Consider the following 17,908-nt stretch of genomic DNA (forward strand, 5'->3'; position numbering starts at 1 on the left):
TGACTTGTTCTGAAAATTTCTAAAACCTCTGCTGAGCCCTCCTCCCCTTTTGGAAATATTTTCCATGCAACTGAAACCACATTCTCTGCTGTCTAGTTTAAAACCCTAGTTATGCAATTTGCCAGGACTCTGGTCTCAGCGTGATTTAGGTGGACCCTGTCCCATCAGAATAGCTCCCTCCTCAGCACTGGTACTGATATCCCATGAAGTCAAACCCATACAATCTTTGAACTAAACATTTATTTCCTTGATCTGATTGACCCTGTGCCAATTAGCTCCTGGATCAGGTAGTAATCCAGAGATTACTACAATTTTGATTCTGCTTTTTAATTTAGCCTCTAGCTGCTCATATTCCCTCAGCAGAACCTCGTTCCTCTTTCTGCCTATATCATTGGTACCTACCTGAGCCACAACAACTGGATTTTTCCCTTCCTCATTCCAAGTTCCTCTGCAACCCAAATAAGATATCCTGAACCCAGGCATCAGACAGGCAATATCGCCTTTGGGACTCAATCCTGGCCACAGATTACAGTGTCAGTTCCCCTGACTATACATCCCCGATGACAACTACATTCCTCTTTTCTCTCCCCTCTTAAATGGCGCCCTGTACCGTGGTGATGTGGTCAATTTGTTTATCCTCCCTACAACCCCCACTGTCATACCTACAGGAAGCAAGAATCTCAAACTTATTAGACAAGCTCAAAGGCTGATACTCCTTCAGCACTGCCTCCTGGATCCCTCTACCTACCTTGCTTGTGGTCGCACTGCGCTGTCCCTGATCACTGAGTGAATTCAAGGTAGTTAATCTATGGGGTGTGTCTGCCTCCTGAAACATGGTGTCCAGCTAACTCTTTCTGTTCCTGATGTGTCATGGTGTTCGGAGCTCAGACCCCAGCTCATCAACTCTGAGCTGGAATTCCTCAAGCAACGAACACTTGCTATAGATGTGGCCACTGTGAACCACAATGGGGTCCGCTAGCTCCCACATCATGCAGATACAATACATTGCTTCACCCTGCCTGTTTTATTTACCTAGTTCTTCATGTGATTTTTAAAAACTTCTTGCAAGTCTTTTAGTTTGTAACCTTTACATATCTCCCCTGTTTACTTTCAGTCTGAAAGTAAGATATAATAGAGTCAAATTAGTAGCTATTACCAACCAACAAAAATATGGTTTTCCTATGCTGTCACTCTTTCTTTTGTGCTGAGCCCCCAGTCTCCTGGGCTTCAATTTATCCTTTTAAAGACCCTTATAAACTAGGAACCAAAAATGCAAGCAAAAAAAATCTCTTCCCCTCTGCACCAAATTCCCATGCTTTTTGCAAATTTCCCAAACTGTATACTCAGTCAGGTTGTATCTCACACGAGATGTGGTATCTGTGTGCAGCTTACTAGTTGCATGCTTTCAACAGGCAGTCTCTGAAACAGAGCTGAAATGACTTGCACTAGTCAAGCATCAGCAGTAGTTGAGACCTATTGAAGCACCTGTTGAGGCACTATTCAGGCTTCAAATGATTTACTGATAATTGTCCCTCAGTCAGCTGAGTCAGCTACCTTATTAACCTTTTCACTAGACTACTGAATTTTAAACTTTTAAAACAGGAGAAAGAAAAGAAGGATTTACCAGTTCTATTCCCACACTGCCTCCCAAACTATGTTATTCACTCAGGCAGTGTCACTCTCTGGATGTGATCTCTCCTTCCTGACCATTTGTAGCTAGGTGTAAGATGATATTCAGATCAGATCAGAAAACAGTACATGTCTGATTATATGATCAAATGATTGGTTGTTAGGTTGTGGATATACCATCATTGAATATATAACTTGGCAAACTTAGACTAGGACTGCCATCGTGCTAAGGGCTTGGATGGAGAGGGATGTAAGTGTGTACAAGAACATTTTCTTACATAGCATGTGGCTGTACCTACAATAGAAGGAGCAAAACCTAACCTTCTCTTGGGAAACTCAAAAGGGCAAGTGATTCAGGTGTCAGTGGGGGAGCACTTTGGGGCAAGTTATCATCATTCTATTAGTTTTAAAATAGTTATCTAAAAGAATAAACTTGATCTTAATGTTAATATTCAAAATTGGAGTAATGCCAGTTTTGATGGTATTAGGCAGGAACTTTCAAAAGTTGATTAGACATGCTGTTTGCAGGTAAAAGGACAGTTGGAAAGTGGGAGGCCTTCAAAATGAGATAACAAGAGTTCAGAGACAGTATGTTCCTGTTAGTACGAAGGGCAATGCTGGTACATGTAGAAAATGCTGGATGACTAAAAAAAAAATTGAGCTTCTTCTCAAAAAACCAGGAGATATATGTCAGGTATAGACAGCTGGGATCAAGTGAATCCCTAGAGCTGTATAAGAGCAGTAGGAGTATCTTCAAGAGGGAAATCAGGACGGCAAAAAGGGGACATGAGATAGCTTTGGTAAATAGTGTTAAAGAGAATCCAAAGATATTCTACATTAACAGCAAAAGAGTAACTAGGGAGAGAACAGGACCCCTAAAGGATTTACCGAGGCTATCTATGTGTGAAACCAGAGGAGATGGGTGAGAGATTAAACAAATATTTCATGTCAGTATTTACTGTGGAGAAGGACATAGAAGCTAGGGAATTTGTGGAAATAAATAGTGATGTTTCACTTGTCCATATTACAGAAGAGCAGGTGCTGGAGGCCTTAAAATGCATTAGGTAGATAAATCCCTGGGACCTGATCAAGGTGTATTCCAGAATTTTGTGGGAAGCAAGGAAAGAGATTGCTGAGATATCTGTATCATTGACAGCCACAGGTGAGGTGCAGGAAGACTAGAGGTCGGTTAATGTAGTGCCATTATTTAAGAAAGGTGGTAAGGAAAAGCCAGTGACCTACAGACTGGTTAGCCTGACGTCAGTGGTGGGTAAATTGTTGGAGAGGATTCTGAAGGACAGGATTTACATGAATTGGAAAAGGCAAGGATTGATTAGGGGTAGTCACCCTGGCTATGTGTGTGGAAATAATACCTCACTAATTTGATGGTGTTTTTTTTTTGAAGAGGTAACAAGATTGATGAAGACAGAGTGGTACAGATTGTCTATATGTACTTCAGCAAGGTGTTTGAAAAGGTTCTGCACGGTAGACTGGTTAGTAAGGTTACATCACATGGAATCCAGGGAAAGCTGGCCAGGTGGATACAAAATTGGCTTGAAGATCAGAGACAGAGAGTGGTGATAGAGGGTTGTTTTTCAAACTGGAGGCCTATGACCAACTGTGTGCTGCAAGGATTAGTGCTGGGTCCACTGCTTTTTTGTCATTTATAAAAATTATTTGGATGTGAATATAGGAGATATGGTTTATAAGTTTGCAGATGACACCAAAATTGAAGGTGTAGTGGACAATGAAGAAGGTTATCTCAGAGAATAGCAATAATGACCTTGATCAGATGGGCAAATGGGCCGAGGAGTGGCAGATCGAGTTTAAATTAGATAAATTTGAAGTGTTGCATTTTGGTCAGGCAAACCAGCGCAGGACTTGTACAGTAAATGGTAGAGCCCTACGGAGTGTTGCCGAGCAGAGACCAAGGGGTGCAGGCGCATAGTTCCTGGAAAATGGAGTCACAAGTATATAGCGTGCTGAAGAAGGTGTTTGGCATGCTTGCCTTCATTGGTCAGTGTGTTGAGTACAGGATTTGGGACATTGGTGAGGCCACTTTTGGAATACTGCATTCAGTTCTGGCCTCCATGCTATAGGAATGATGTTATTAAACTTGAAAGGGTTCAGAAAAGAATAACAAGGATGTTGCCAGGGTTGGAGGGTTTGAGCTATAGAGAGACGCTGAATAGGCTGGGCTATTTTTCCTGGAGTGTTGGAGGCTGAGAGGTGACCTTTATAGAGGATTATAAAATGATGAGGGGCCTGAAGAGGATGAGTAGCCAAGGTCTTTTCCCTGGGGTAGGGGAGTGCAAAACTAGAGGGAATAGGTTTAAGGTGAGGGAGAAAGACTTAAAAGGAACCTGAGGTGCAGCTATTTCACGCAGAGGGTGGTGACTGTATGGAATGAGCTGCCAGAGGAGGTGGTGGAGGTTGGTACAATTACAATATTTTAAAGTTATCTGGAAGGGTACATGAATAGGAAGGATTCAGAGGGATTTGGGCCACATGGTGGCAAATGGGACTAGATCAGTTTAGGATGCCTGGTTGGCACAGATGCATTGGACCGAAGAGTCTGTTCCCATGCTGTATAACTTAATGACTCTATATTTAAGGCTGAGATAGACAGAATCTGGTCTCTCTGGGAATTGATGAATGTAGGGAGCGAGTGAGTAAGTCGAATTGAAGCCCTAAACCAGTCATGGTGGAGCATGCTTGACAGGTCATATGGCCTACTCATGCTCCTGTTCCTATGCTTTTCTGTGAGCAGCATCATCAAGCATGTCATGAGGGGCATTTATAGGAGTGCCAAACACTGGAAAAACAAAGTAAAATATAACAAAGAACTGTGGTTGCTTCAAATCTGAAACTAAAACAGAAATTGCTGGAGAAACTCAGCAGATCCGCAGAATCTGTGGAGAGAAAATAGAGTTAATGTTTGGAGTCTGCTTTGGCCTTTTTTAGAACTGGAAAGTGAAGAATATTTGAGGAGGGCTGAACATTTTTAATATCATAAGCTGAGTGGATCAACTTGATTAAGTTAAATAGCTATTTGAGCTAATCAGTTGCAACAGTTCAACTATACTATAGAACATAAGAAATCTTAGGGGTAGACAATTGGCCCATCGAGCCTGCTCCACCATTAAATTTAATCACAACTGATTTAGGGTTTTCAGCTCCCATTTCACAGTTGTTCCCATAACCCACATTCCCTGGGAGACCAGAAATCTGTCCATTTCAGCCTTAAATATAGTCAATGATAGTACAACCGCAACCCAATATTTAATCATATTGTTAGAATTATCTTAAGACTAAAATTTAAATGGAATGTGGTGCAAAGAACAGAATTTGAAGGGGGATATGTTTAATGTGACATTCTAAGCAAAATAGTAAACTGGTGCGCTTATATTGTGATAGAGATGTTAAGGGTTCACTGTCATGCATGAAATAACTATTGATAATGTGGTGCAATGCATTCATACTGAAATCTTTGATTCTGACAAGAAAAGATTTTTATATTTTGAAACAAAGTATTGAGGAAAACCTAACTTTCATTTGCATTTTCTGCAAAAATACTAGTCCACAGTATAAATATTTCAAACCAGGAACTCCAATTGATGAACTTGTGTTTTTGGAATCTTTGTTTTCATATCCAGCGAGATACAATAGCAAATACTAATTATCAACTAAATAAAGTTCTAGCAATAGTTGCATTAAAGGTGTATAATTTATATGAATGTGGAATTGTGTTGACCTTGGAATTTTCTCATGAGGGACAATAGCAAAACTGTCAGAGTTTCAGAACATTGGCCATGAAAGTACTGTCCTCTGCTGATAAATGGATTGGAAATTGGCTACCCAGCAGTGGAATGGGCCATTAATTTTAATCAGAGGTGATGTGAAAAGGAGAGTAGGCTGTACCGCAATGTCAACAGCCCCAGTAGGTGTTAAGAGAGACCACACAACCTTCTCTGTTACTTGTTTTAGCTATTAGTTTAGGTTGGGTGAAGACAGAAAAGCATGTCTGGAATTGAATGACCAGGTCACCCAAAATGTAATGGAGAAATCAGGTGTTTCAGAAATAATAACAGTGAGCCACTTAAAGTCAAGGACGCTGTACTGACTGGACAAGAACAGAGCTTGCTGACAATTGCTAGGGTTACAAACATTATTGTGTTTAAACTGCACATAAACCTGTAAGCTTCTTCATTGTCTGAATTAAATATAAAAGCTGATATTTTGTAAAAAAACAATATTTTTACCTTAAGACTATTGTTTGAATCAGTCAGAGGAAGTATTTTGATGAATTATGCCAAACAGAAGTGAAGTGGCTTTCTTTTCTCCCACCTCAATTCTTCAGAGGAACCTTCAGGAATTATGTATTACGTATTTCAGTTGATTATCCCCTCAAAGTTAATAAAGTCAGTTTTCCTGTATGCGCATCCAAGTTCATTGAATCACTTAGGCACTCCAATCTGGGCAATTTTCCAATATTCAGAGTGCATGTCTGTAAAAGTACCTAATCAATTTTCTTTCCATTCATTTAAATATAAGGAAAATCAGGCAGATTTTTTTGGAGCAAAATGCTGTAAGGTGCCTGATTTCTTTGGAAAATTGCTCTTAATGTATGGAATTTTCCAAGTCCTTGAATGATATGGGGAATGGCAAATCAGTAAAGAAAGAATGGCAAGATTAGAAAAATAAGGTTCTTCTCGTCGAGAAAAAACTTAAGATTTTCCACCAAAAGTTTGAATGACGAGATGAGAGCCTTGATCGTGAGCGGCAAAAAAGTTCTTTCCATGGATTAATATCTCATTGCCTATCCTCATATCATTTATGTGAAGTTTGCTCTTCTCCCACATGGCAGACAGAAACTGGATAGTGACAATTGCCAACATAAAAGTTCGAATGGATGTCTGGCAGCCCTAGCTCACCGCTTACTCCTCAGGCCTGCATCTAATCCAACAATCCCCAACGTATCAGGGCACACCCATAGGCAGCAACCTCATTATTTGTCTATCAGGTTGGTATCGGATACGCACTAGCCTCGTCATAACATATTTCAGACTCATTTGAAATAGTTATCCACTTCAGTGCTGGACTTCAAAGTGCACTGATGCCTTTCATTATAATGCTGCCTCCAGGCCATTTTGCGTGCTGAGACAGGCACTGAACTCGTGCATCAGAGCAGGGTGCACCTCAAGGCTGTTAGCCTGCTTTCTTAACACTCATTCACTTCACGCCTATTGGGATTTTCAGCATCCTTGCTTGTCTTACCTTGCCTCTTAGAACATTTCCACCTCATTCAGAACTTACAGGCTCACGTTACTTTTGTTTGTCTTTTAGCACAGACACATAGCCAGGCAGCTTGTCGTGGTTGTCAGCAGCAATCAGTCAATGGGCTGGATGTGTTGCTGTACGGCACCATGCTATATCAATGTCACACCTACCTCATATGCCAGAAACTGATGTGGCAACACTACATATGCTTCAACCAAATGGCCAATCCTCTGTAAAGTTTAGGGGGGGCTGTCATTTTAAAAAATGTTAGTTCAGAAGGGGGTCACTAGAAACATTAACTCTAAATTTTCTGACCACAGATGCTGGCAGACCTGCTGAATTTGTTCAGCAATTTCTTTTTCTGTTTCAAAGGTGACTGTCGTCAACCAGGAAGTGTCCTGACAGTCAGTCAGGGACAGCATTCAGTCAGTGTCCAGGGCTTGGACACGGTCAATCAGCTGCTTGGGGTAGCCAGTGTCTGGGAGTTATTTATCCTTACAGGCTGCGAGTGGACCGCCTTTGGGTCCAATACAACTAGTTAGGGGATTAACGGAAGGTGTTCAGACAGAGGCCTGGTCACTCATCAACCCTTTCATGTCAGTGGGGGGTGGTGGGTCAAGGTCAGTCCTTAGAGTTTGTTCACCAGAGATCAAGGTGGTGACTGTGCTGGGGCATTTTGCAATATCAATTGGGAGAATTAGAGGCTGTATGTTAGAATGAAGATGAGACATTGATTGGGGGTTAGGGGGGTACCGGGGTTGGGTCACTCAACATATAAGGGCGATAGTGCATTGCAGGATGTAGGATTCAGTTTGAGGGTCACCACCACCCTGGCTTCAACAGAGAGGACACTATAATATGATGGTTGACATCTAATCCTGTAGGCACAGCATTAGAGGTAATGTTAAAAGATGAAGACTTAAATGAGAGAATTGGCTGGTAACATGTGGAAGCTCAGAACTGTTGGGCTGACAGACAGTGCTAGAAAGACACTACAGTGAAGGTTCACAGGGTCTCCCACATTGACAGGCTGAGCCTGTGACTGGGTAAAGTGTAACCTGTTTTACTTTTCATTCTCATCGGAATTAGAATTGTGTAATCGAAATGACATGGATTGTGTTGTAAACATTGGAATAAAGTCCATGACCTCAAAAGTCCAAGTAAAGGCATCCCATGGCCTTTCTTGTCAGAGTCCTCCATGTCTCACTGTAGCAAGAACTATGCTAAATTGTCATTTGTATGTGATAGGCATGCCGATCATTAACTTTCCTTAGGACTTGTTCTGCTTCTGATACTCCCCACATAAGTTCATTGCAACCATAACCAATGGAACCAGCTGCAGAAGAGTCTATCATCACTGTGGCTGCAGTTCAACAAAAACATAGAAAAATTAAAGGGAAAAAAAAACGCACCAGGAAGCCCAGGAATAGCAGCAGCCTCCAGTGCCTATCATACAGTCTCCAGGTGAACAAGTCACAGCTGAAGGTCTTACAACCACATATTTTTCTTTTAGGTCTGTAAACTGAAGTATAAGCTGGATTACCACATTGCTCAAATACCAGGAGAGTTTTGTGACTTGAAAATCCAATGCTGCATATTTTTTGCTGTGCCAAATAATGTTTTTTTTTTGGAGAAATGGTGGGGGAGAGAATTTGAGACTGAGCAACACTGAGAGATTCATAATTAAGGAAATTTTGCCCGATGAATGCCTCTAATTGATTGAGCTGCCGTTTATAACAATGCTGTAGGTGCAAGGGCAAGAGCTGCAAACTGAAAGCATCCATCTTACACTCCCTCCCTCCATTGTGGAAAAGGAGAGAAAAAAGAATCAAGTTTAAAAGAAGTTTAGCAAGCAAAGACCTAATTCCACCAGATCAACTATCAAAGTAAAGGCTGAAGTTCACTTTACAGATTGCAATGTATGATCAGTACTGAAAATTGAGAGGAATTGTATGAGACTTGATTTCACTCTGAACTTTTGATCTTCAGAATTTTGTTTACCCTGTTTATATTCTTTTACCAGCTTTTGTCAAAATAGTTGCCTTTTGTCCATCTTCGTTGTGAATGAGCATGTATATTATTTCGGTTTTCTGAAGGAATGTAGTTTAAGTGCATAGTGGTAGATTAGAAATTTTTTCTGCCTTTTGTTGAAACTGTATATTGCAATAATTAGTCATTTCTGTGAATGACAAAATCTGATACGAATTGCTTTGGTCCTGAATAGCTGTTGGTCAGGTAAATTTTGGTAGTCTAATTAGGACCTCATACATTTTAAGATAGCTTGTGGAACAGTCGGGTACAATTATCAGTGTACTTTTACCAGTTAAATTGTAACTGTCCCTGCAGGATGCAGAAGATGTACAGGAGGTGTAGAGTCTTTTGTCTTTGATACATTTCCTCCAGACAAGTGAGGCATATTCCCTCATAGACTGACTGTCTCGGGACACCATTACAATACTATGTCATCTGCTAGGTGGTTTGTGAGAACTATAGTGGCAGAAGCTATCCTATCCCACTTGCTATCAAAGTGACAGTTGTGCTAATTTTTTTTTTAACGTAACCAGATCCTGTGTGGGATGTCAATCATCCAACCACAAGTGTATCAAAAGCAGAAATTGCTGGGAAAACCCAGCAAGTCTGGCAGCATCTGTGGAGAGAAGGCAGAGTTAATGTTTCAGGTCCAGTGATCCTTCTTCAGAACTGGGTAAAAGGAGGGTGACTGGGCCCAAACCCAAAACTGGGCCCAGCAATTTATGTTTTTGTTTCTGATTTCCAACACCCACAGTTCTGTGTTTTTTATTACTTATGGTTGTTTTCTTCGTAAATGTATCAAGACTGTTACTGCTGATAATTTGTGGCAATTCACATCACATGACCTCGTTTCCCCATGACAAAGTCATGCTAGTGCCTGGACAGTACCAACATAGCTGGCATTCCCCCGAGTGCAGGGCATTATAGTCAGCGTACCCAAATTGTTTTAAGAGCGCCGTATCATAACATGACTACTTCATCAAGAGAAAAGGTTCCTTTCCATCAATGTGCAGGTCATCTGTGATCACCAGAACCACATCTGAGAGTTCTATACTGAATTTACAATTTAAAAATTCCAAAAATGGAATTTAAATTTAAATGGAACCTGCCACGATGCCTATGTCCTTGAGAACTCTCGTGTTCCTGTTTTATTTTTAAGGCTGGTTGCCTTTCAAGGATGGTTACTGATAGACCAGGCCTACCCTCTGTAACCATTTTTCCTGACTTTGTTGTGAAATCACTGAGGCCAAATGTCAGATATAATGTAGCCCATTCTTCCACCAAGGCCATTGTAGAACAAATGATAGGCCCACTAAGGATAAGGTTTTGATGCCTGGCTTTATCTGGATTATCTCGGCAATGTGTCTCTTAACCTTTATATTTTATGCTTTGTGCAACTGGAGCGTGCAAAGAGGGAATGTGATTGATGCTGAAGAGCCGAGAGAGTAGCAGCAGGTTTCTGAGGTAGAAAACGAGGTAACCAGAAAGTTGCCATTGTCTTACCAAACTGTAGGGCTGCTGTCTCATTAGACAGAGATGACTGGTGGTGGCTTAACCTGAGGGTCACGATGCCTCAGGTAAGGGAAGAATAGGAGAATAGGAAAAGGAGAATATTTCATGGTAACATGAGCCAGTGTGGGAAATGAACTCATGCTGTTGACATCACTCTGCATCACAAACAAGCCGTCTGGTTAACCAAGCTAATGAAGAACATCACATTCAGCATGATCGAGCGGTGCAGTTTTGGGTGCAACAAGTTAGAGAGGACTTAATTGACACTTACTTCCAATAGATGTGAGTTGGATGAAGTGATTATTCATTGAATGCAAATTTGTTGTTCCTAAAAAGGCAAATAGTTTTGTTTATAAATAGAGATAACACAGTATTGAGCTGGAGGAACACAGCAGGCCAGGCAGCATCAGAGGAGTAGGAAAGTTGAAGTTTTCATTCTGTGCGGATTGACAACCTCAACCAATGCTTTTTCTCCACATATCTGACATTAAATTATGAATATTTCCTAGAAAGAATGAAAGAGTACCACTGCCCTAGACAGGGTTCTAAGATAATATGGTGCTGTGAGTAGCCTGTATATCTCAATTATTGTAGCTGCAGTTACAATTACAGTTGATCAGACAGGTAATGATGTTAAGTAGCAATATATTTATGAATGTGAACTTCTACCTCCAATGAAGTATCGTCCCTGTACCTATAAGCCTTCTGAAATTTTTTTTCTCTTTCAATTCCCTCCCACAATGTGTACTATAAAGGCCTTTGTGGCTGACAGTGACACCTAACCTGACCTTAGGCACAGCTGGGCGTTAAATATAGTGACAGTGGTGGAAATCTCATAGGGTCTTTGTAGTAGAAGGTTTGTTTACCACTGGTGAACACACAGAAGTGCTGGTGTGGCACCATGGTGTATATGTAATGAGATGAGAAGCTCAGAATTGTGGGAGATAGCTCGCTATACCCCATGAGAGAAACCCTCCGTGAAATTCCAAAAATTACATTGCCAATTTTTGGGAAAATTTAGCCCGCTGTTTTATAAAGCGGGAACTATCTAACATGAATGTTTATTATGTTTATTTTCCAAAATGTACTGCATTAAAGTTTCACACAAGCATAAATTAATTTGAATGTTCAATAAGACACTATGTCAGGGCCTCTATTTTTGTTTATTAAAACTAATTCTTCATTAAATTTTAAATATAAGAAAAGCACCATATCTATTATGGCGACATTTTGTATCTGTTCTGATGTAACCATTTTTTTTGGTGTTTTTATTTATAAGCTAAATACTAATGAGTTCTTAGAAATGGAACCATGCACCAGTCCATTGCTACAATCGCTTCGACTTCTCTCTGCTTTATTTATACAGATGAAGATCAATTGCGTGCTAAGGGCTATGACAAAACCCCTGATATAATTTTAGAGGTACCAATTGGTAAGTGTCTGCTTGTTTACAATCAATCATACTATAATGAAAAGTGCATATTTTTTATGTGCTGTACTTTACACATAATTGCTAAGTTAGCAGATTCCATGGGAGAAGCCACAGTGAAGCTTTGACTCTTTGATACTTTGTCACTTTTGCCTGCAACCAATCTGAGCTCATTTTTTGTTATCCTCAGTTTTCCTCCTTCTGTCCCTGACCACAGTTATTATATTAACATTGCTGCCAAGCCCATTGTATGAGTTATCTTTCTCTGCACCATGTATATTTTCAGTCTCTTGGCCTGAAGAGTTCTTTCAATTATTTTCCAATTCTTGCACTACTAGTTTGCAGTCCAAAATTCAAATTTTGTGAAGCACGGGATGTTGTTGCCTCATCTTAATGTCCATATTTGGTGTCTAGTACATATCTATGCAGGTGTATATAATATGTTTACCATGTCCTTCAGTCAAACATCGACTTCCCACTTTGAAAGAATTAATAAAGCAGGAAAATCATTATCACTGAAATAACTGCTATAAGGTGAGTAGTGTCCCTACCCCTGGACCGTGAAACCTGGGTTCAAGTCTCACCTGCTGTAGAGGTGTATAATAACATTTCTGAAAAGGTGTATTAGAAAAATAGGTTAACTGGAAAAAAAGCCAAATATTTGTTGGCAAGACAAGTAGGAAAAGTTGCCATGTTATTTTAGTTGCATTTTTCTTTCCTGCTCACATTGGTATCTTGTTATGATCCTGGCTGATGCCACTACATGACATGTCAGATCCAGAATGAAATGTGCTTGATTGACCATACCTCTTTTAAAAAAAAACTTAACATAGCTATCTTCCACTGAAACAAAAGCACACAAGGCTGCACATTTGCTCTTAACAGCAAAACAGAAATTTATATTTCAAAAATAAAATTACCTAAACCCAGCAATCTAAGTATAACACAATTCAAAAGATTTCAAAATGCACAGGAAAACAGAATCTCATCTATTCCCCTGTGCTGTCACTTTACACTGGATCAAAATCCAGACAAATTTCTTTCTCTGTTGATTCTGTAGGTTAGACCTTGCTGCTTTTTCACAATTCTGGTGGTGAGGACTTGACCACTCTCGGAACTGGATACTTAGATTTTCTCAGTCTTTTAATATGCAGAGTTCTAACCAAACACTCCTGGTCTTGAAGTTTCACCGAGATAACTGCTCTAAACAGTCACCTTTCCCGGGAGGGCCTAGATAGGATAGTGAAGAAGGCGTTGGTCTCTTCAGTTAGATCTACTTTGGACAGGACCCAAAAGCTTTTGAACTAGAAGAGAATGATCATCCTAGTTAATGCTGAACCTAAAGACTTAATGGTTTTTCTCTCTCTTGTCATAAATGTCACACTATGAAAACATTCCATTAACACTCCAGAGGATCCTGCAGTCATTTGCTATCTGACATAAACAGGTTTCAAATATCATTCTGGAAGGACTTGCCCTAGTTAATTTTTAAACTCGTTCACAAAAATAAACTAGCACCCATATGCCACTAGTTTGAAATCCAAATTCTTTAAAAAAGCACGTCTTTTACCATAGCATTTAGAATAGTTGTATGAACATCGCAGAATTTCCTGATTTTTCCCGTCTGTTCGTTGACAAGAACACTTTTAAAATTGCGACTTTAAGAATACCTTTGATCAGTATTTATTATTATCTAAACACAAGATGCCTTTGATGTAACTGAATTTAGTGATATGTAATATATCATCATTGATATGTATTCCATCTTAGACCTAAGCCTCAATACTAAGCTATGAGTTTAGTTACAGCTGCGTTTTTACTTTGAGGTAACAGAGAAATCCGTGGTTTCAAAGGCACAGATGTTTATAATTCAATATCCAGTTCAAGACTTCGGCACAATATAGGCAGTTACTATGGTGCACGATGGAGAAAGTTGAGATTCTGAACAGATGTGATCTAAGGCCTTTGACATGGTCCCTCATGGCAGGCTGATACAGAAGGTAAAGTCGCACGGGGTCAGAGGTGAACTTGCAAGATGGATTAAAAAACTGGCTCGGTCATAGAAGACAGAGGGTAGCAGTGGAAGGGTGCGTTTCTGAATGGAGGGCTGTGACTAGTGGCGTTCCTCAGGGATCAGTGTTGGGACCTTTGCTATTTGTAATATATATAAATGATTTGGAGGAAAATGTAACTGGTCTGATTAGTAAGTTTGCCGATGACACAAAGGTTGGTGGAATTGCGGATAGCGATGAGGACCGTCAAAGCATACAGCAGGATATAGATCGATTGGTGACTTGGGCAAAGAGATGGTAGATGGAGTTTGATCTGGAAAATGTGTGTTAATGCATTTTTGAAGGTCTAATCCAGATGGAAAATATACAGTAAAAGGCAGAACCCTTAAGAATATTGATAGGCAGGGTGATCTGGGTATACAAGTACACAGGTTGCTGAAAGTGGCAACGCAGGTGGAAAAGGTAGTCAAAAAGGCATATGGCATGCTTGCCTTCATTGATCGGGGCATTGAGTTTAAAAATTGGCAGGTAATGTTGCAGCTTTATAGAACCTTAGTTAGGCTGCATTTGGAATATTATGTTCAATTCTGGTCGCCACACTACCAGAAGGATGTGGTGGCTTTGGAGAGGGTACAGAAAAGACTTAACAGGATGTTGCCTGGTATGGAGAGCGTTAGCTTTGAGGAGGGATTGGAGAAACTTGGGTTGTTATCACTGGAACGGCGGAGATTAGGGGGTGATCTGATAGACGTCTACAAGATTATGAAGGGCATGGACAGAGTGGACAGTCAGAAGCCTTTTCCCAGGATGGAAGAGTCAGTTCCTAGGGGGCATAGGTTTAAGGTGCGAGGGGCAAGGTTTAAAGGTGATGTATGAGGCAAGTTTTTTACACACAAGCTAGTGGATGCCTGGAACTCGCTGCCGGGGGATGTAGTAGACGCAGATACTATAGTGACTTTTAAAGGGCATCTTGACAAATACATGAATAGAATGGGAATAGAGGGATACGGTCCCTGGAAGGGTAGGGGCTTTTAGTTGTGACAGGCAGCATGTTGGTGCAGGCTTGGAGGGCCAAAGGGCCTGTTCCTGTGCTGTAAATTTTCTTTGTTCTTTGTTTGTTCTAAACCAGCGGGATCTTGATTAGATGGGCCAATGGACTGAGGAGTGGCAGATGGAGTTAATAGGTGAATGTGAGGCACTGCATTTTGGAAAGGAAAATCAGGGCATGACTTATACAATTAATAGTAAGGCCCTGGGGAGTGTTCCGGGACAAAAAGACCTTGGAATGCAGGTTCATAGTTCCTTGAAAGTGGAAAGGTCAGTAGGATAGTGAAGAAGGCGTTTGGAATGCTTGCCCTTATTGGCCAGTGCATTGAGTATAGTAGTTGGGAGGTCATGTTTTGGCTATACAAGATGTTGTTTAAGCCACTATTGGAATACTGTGTGCAATTCTGGACCCCCTGCTATAGGAAGGATGTTGTGAAACTTGAATGGGTTCAGAAAAAGTTTACAAGGATGTTGCCAGGGTTGGAGGGTTTGAGCCATAGGGAGGGGCTGAATAGGTTGGGGCTATTTTCCCTAGAGCATTGGAGACTGAGAGGTGACCTTATAGAGGTTTCTAAAAATCATGAGGGACACGGATAGGGTAAATAGAAAACGTCTTTTCCTCGGGGTGGGGGTTCCAAAACTAGAGGGCATAGGTTTAAGGTGAGAGGGGAAAGATTTAAAAGGGACCTAAGGGTCAACCTTTTCAAGCAGAGAGTGGTGCGTGTATGAAATGAGCTGCCAGAGGAAGTGGTGGAGGCTGATGCAATTACAGCATTTAAAAGGCATCTGGATGGATATATGAATAGGAAGAGTTTAGAGGGAGATGGGCCAAATGGTGGAACAAAGAGCTAGATTTATTTAGGATATCTGGTCAGCATGGACAAGTTGGACCGAAGGATCTGTTTCTGCACTGTATATCTCTATGACTATATATAACAGATGAGACTCAAAGAGCCAAATGGCCTTTTCCAGTTTCTAATCTGCCTTGTCAGAAGTGCCTTTTTTCTTTTGTGACATGGAAAAAACCCATCGGAAGGCTTCAGAATCTCCAGGCAAGTTACTAAGAAATCAGTACTTATCAACTTTTTGCTTGTCTGCATTATTCCACTATGAAGGGAGCCATCACAATCACCATCCTTAAAAACTAGGCATAAGTTTGAAAGAGCAAGGATTATGAGAAATCTAGTATTCACACTGCTGGATTCTAATTCGCTACTAGCGTGCAGATACCAATACAAGGTACACTGTCCACTGCAGCCATTAAAATTAGCTGTATTGTCTATAATCAAGTCAGAAGAATTCCAGCTCCTATTGACAGTTGTACTATTTGAGAGCAGTCCAGTACGTCTGGTTGAGGCTCTGTCTGACTGGTCAGATATGGGCATTGAAGAGCTCATATTCGAATTTGAAGAAAAGAGGAGAGCTCTCTTAAATTTGTCAACAAACATTTCTCACTTAATCAGTACAAGCAAAAATAAATACTGTGATCATTCATTTCATTCTTATTAATGTAAGTTGCTGTACATATTAAGTCTCATGGCACTTCCATGTACTTCATCATCTTGGAAGCACTTCCTGATGTTATGGAAATTTATCAAGGATACATGGCAGTTCACATCTGTCTCTGCAATCATTGTTTGGAAGATAGGAAGGTGATGATCTCGTGGTATTGCCAATGGACTAGTAATCCCAAGCCCCAGACAATGTTCTAGAAAGTAAGGTTCGAATTCCAGCACGGCAGATGGTGGAATTTAATTTCAATGAAAATTGGAATTAAAAGTCTCATGATGGCAATGAAATCTTTGTCAATTTTCATACAAATCTATCTGGTTCACTAACATCCTTCAGGGAAGGAAAATGCCACCCATAACTGGTCTAGCCTACCGTATGTGACTGCACACTACCTTTTATAATGTCCTTTGTATTGGCCTCCTATCTGACATCTGGAGGCAAATGCCAAAATTGAGAGAGGTGTCTCATAAACTAGCCTGACCTAGTCATGCTCACATAATCATACCTTACAGACAATGTTCAGACATAACCATCATATATCCATACTGCAGTATGTCCTGTTCCATTGGGGTGACAGATCTAGCTGAGGTGGCCACACAGTGATATACAGTTGGAAGGGAGTTGCCCTGGGAATCCCCAAATTTGACTCCAGATCCAATGACATCTCATGGCATAAGGTTAAGCATAGACCAGGAAACCACTTGCTGATTACCAGATACTGTCTCCGGCTCAGTTGATGAATCATTACTATTCTGGGTTGAGCACCACTTGGAGGAAGCACACAAGGTGACACAGAACGTGCATTGGATGGGAGACTTCAATGTCCATCACCAAGAGTGGTTTGTCAGCACCACCACTGAACAAGCTGGTCAAGCTTGATATAGGATATAGCTGATAGACTCGGTGGGCATCAGGTGGTGAGGGAACCGAGCTCAACCTTGCCTACCTGCCTGGTGCACATGCATCTGTCCGTGACAATATCAGTCACAGTGACCACTGCACAGTCTTCCTGGAGATGAACTCCTGTCTTCACATCAGCAACACGTTATGGTACAGTGTGGTAGTATCATGCAGCTGAATTGGATACACTTTGAATAGATCTAATAATTCAAGATTGGGCATCCATGAGGCAATCTGGGCCATCAGCAATAGCAGGAGTGTTCTCAAACACAATGTGCAACCTCATTGTCAGCACATCCCCCACTCAACCATTACCATCAAGCCAGGGGATCACTCTGCTTAAGAGTGCAGAAGGGCATTACCAGGAGCAACATTAGGCATACCTAAAAATGACATGTCAATCTGGTGAGGCTACAAAACTGGACTAATTCTGTGGCAAACAACATAAATGGTAAGTGATAGAGCTATAGACCACAGATCTAAGCTCTATCTAGTCAAGAATGGTAGTGGATAATTAAACAACACTATGGAAGAGGAGGCTCCACAAATATCCCCA

At 40.8% G+C, this 17,908-nt stretch overlaps 1 protein-coding gene across 2 annotated transcripts in view; it reads left to right on the forward strand.

Moving 5' to 3' along the window:
* cdin1 (CDAN1 interacting nuclease 1) overlaps positions 1-17,908 on the forward strand; it is a 153,570-nt gene that overhangs the window by 83,118 nt on the left and 52,544 nt on the right. For both annotated transcript variants that reach the window (XM_020529206.2, XM_048600168.1), the window contains one exon: positions 11,819-11,884. In XM_020529206.2, the coding sequence (XP_020384795.2) occupies positions 11,819-11,884 (66 nt within the window). The remainder of the gene's footprint in view (positions 1-11,818; positions 11,885-17,908) is intronic.

Source organism: Rhincodon typus, chromosome 8 (assembly GCF_021869965.1).
Source record: "Rhincodon typus isolate 14 chromosome 8, sRhiTyp1.1, whole genome shotgun sequence".
Lineage (NCBI taxonomy): Eukaryota > Metazoa > Chordata > Chondrichthyes > Orectolobiformes > Rhincodontidae > Rhincodon > Rhincodon typus.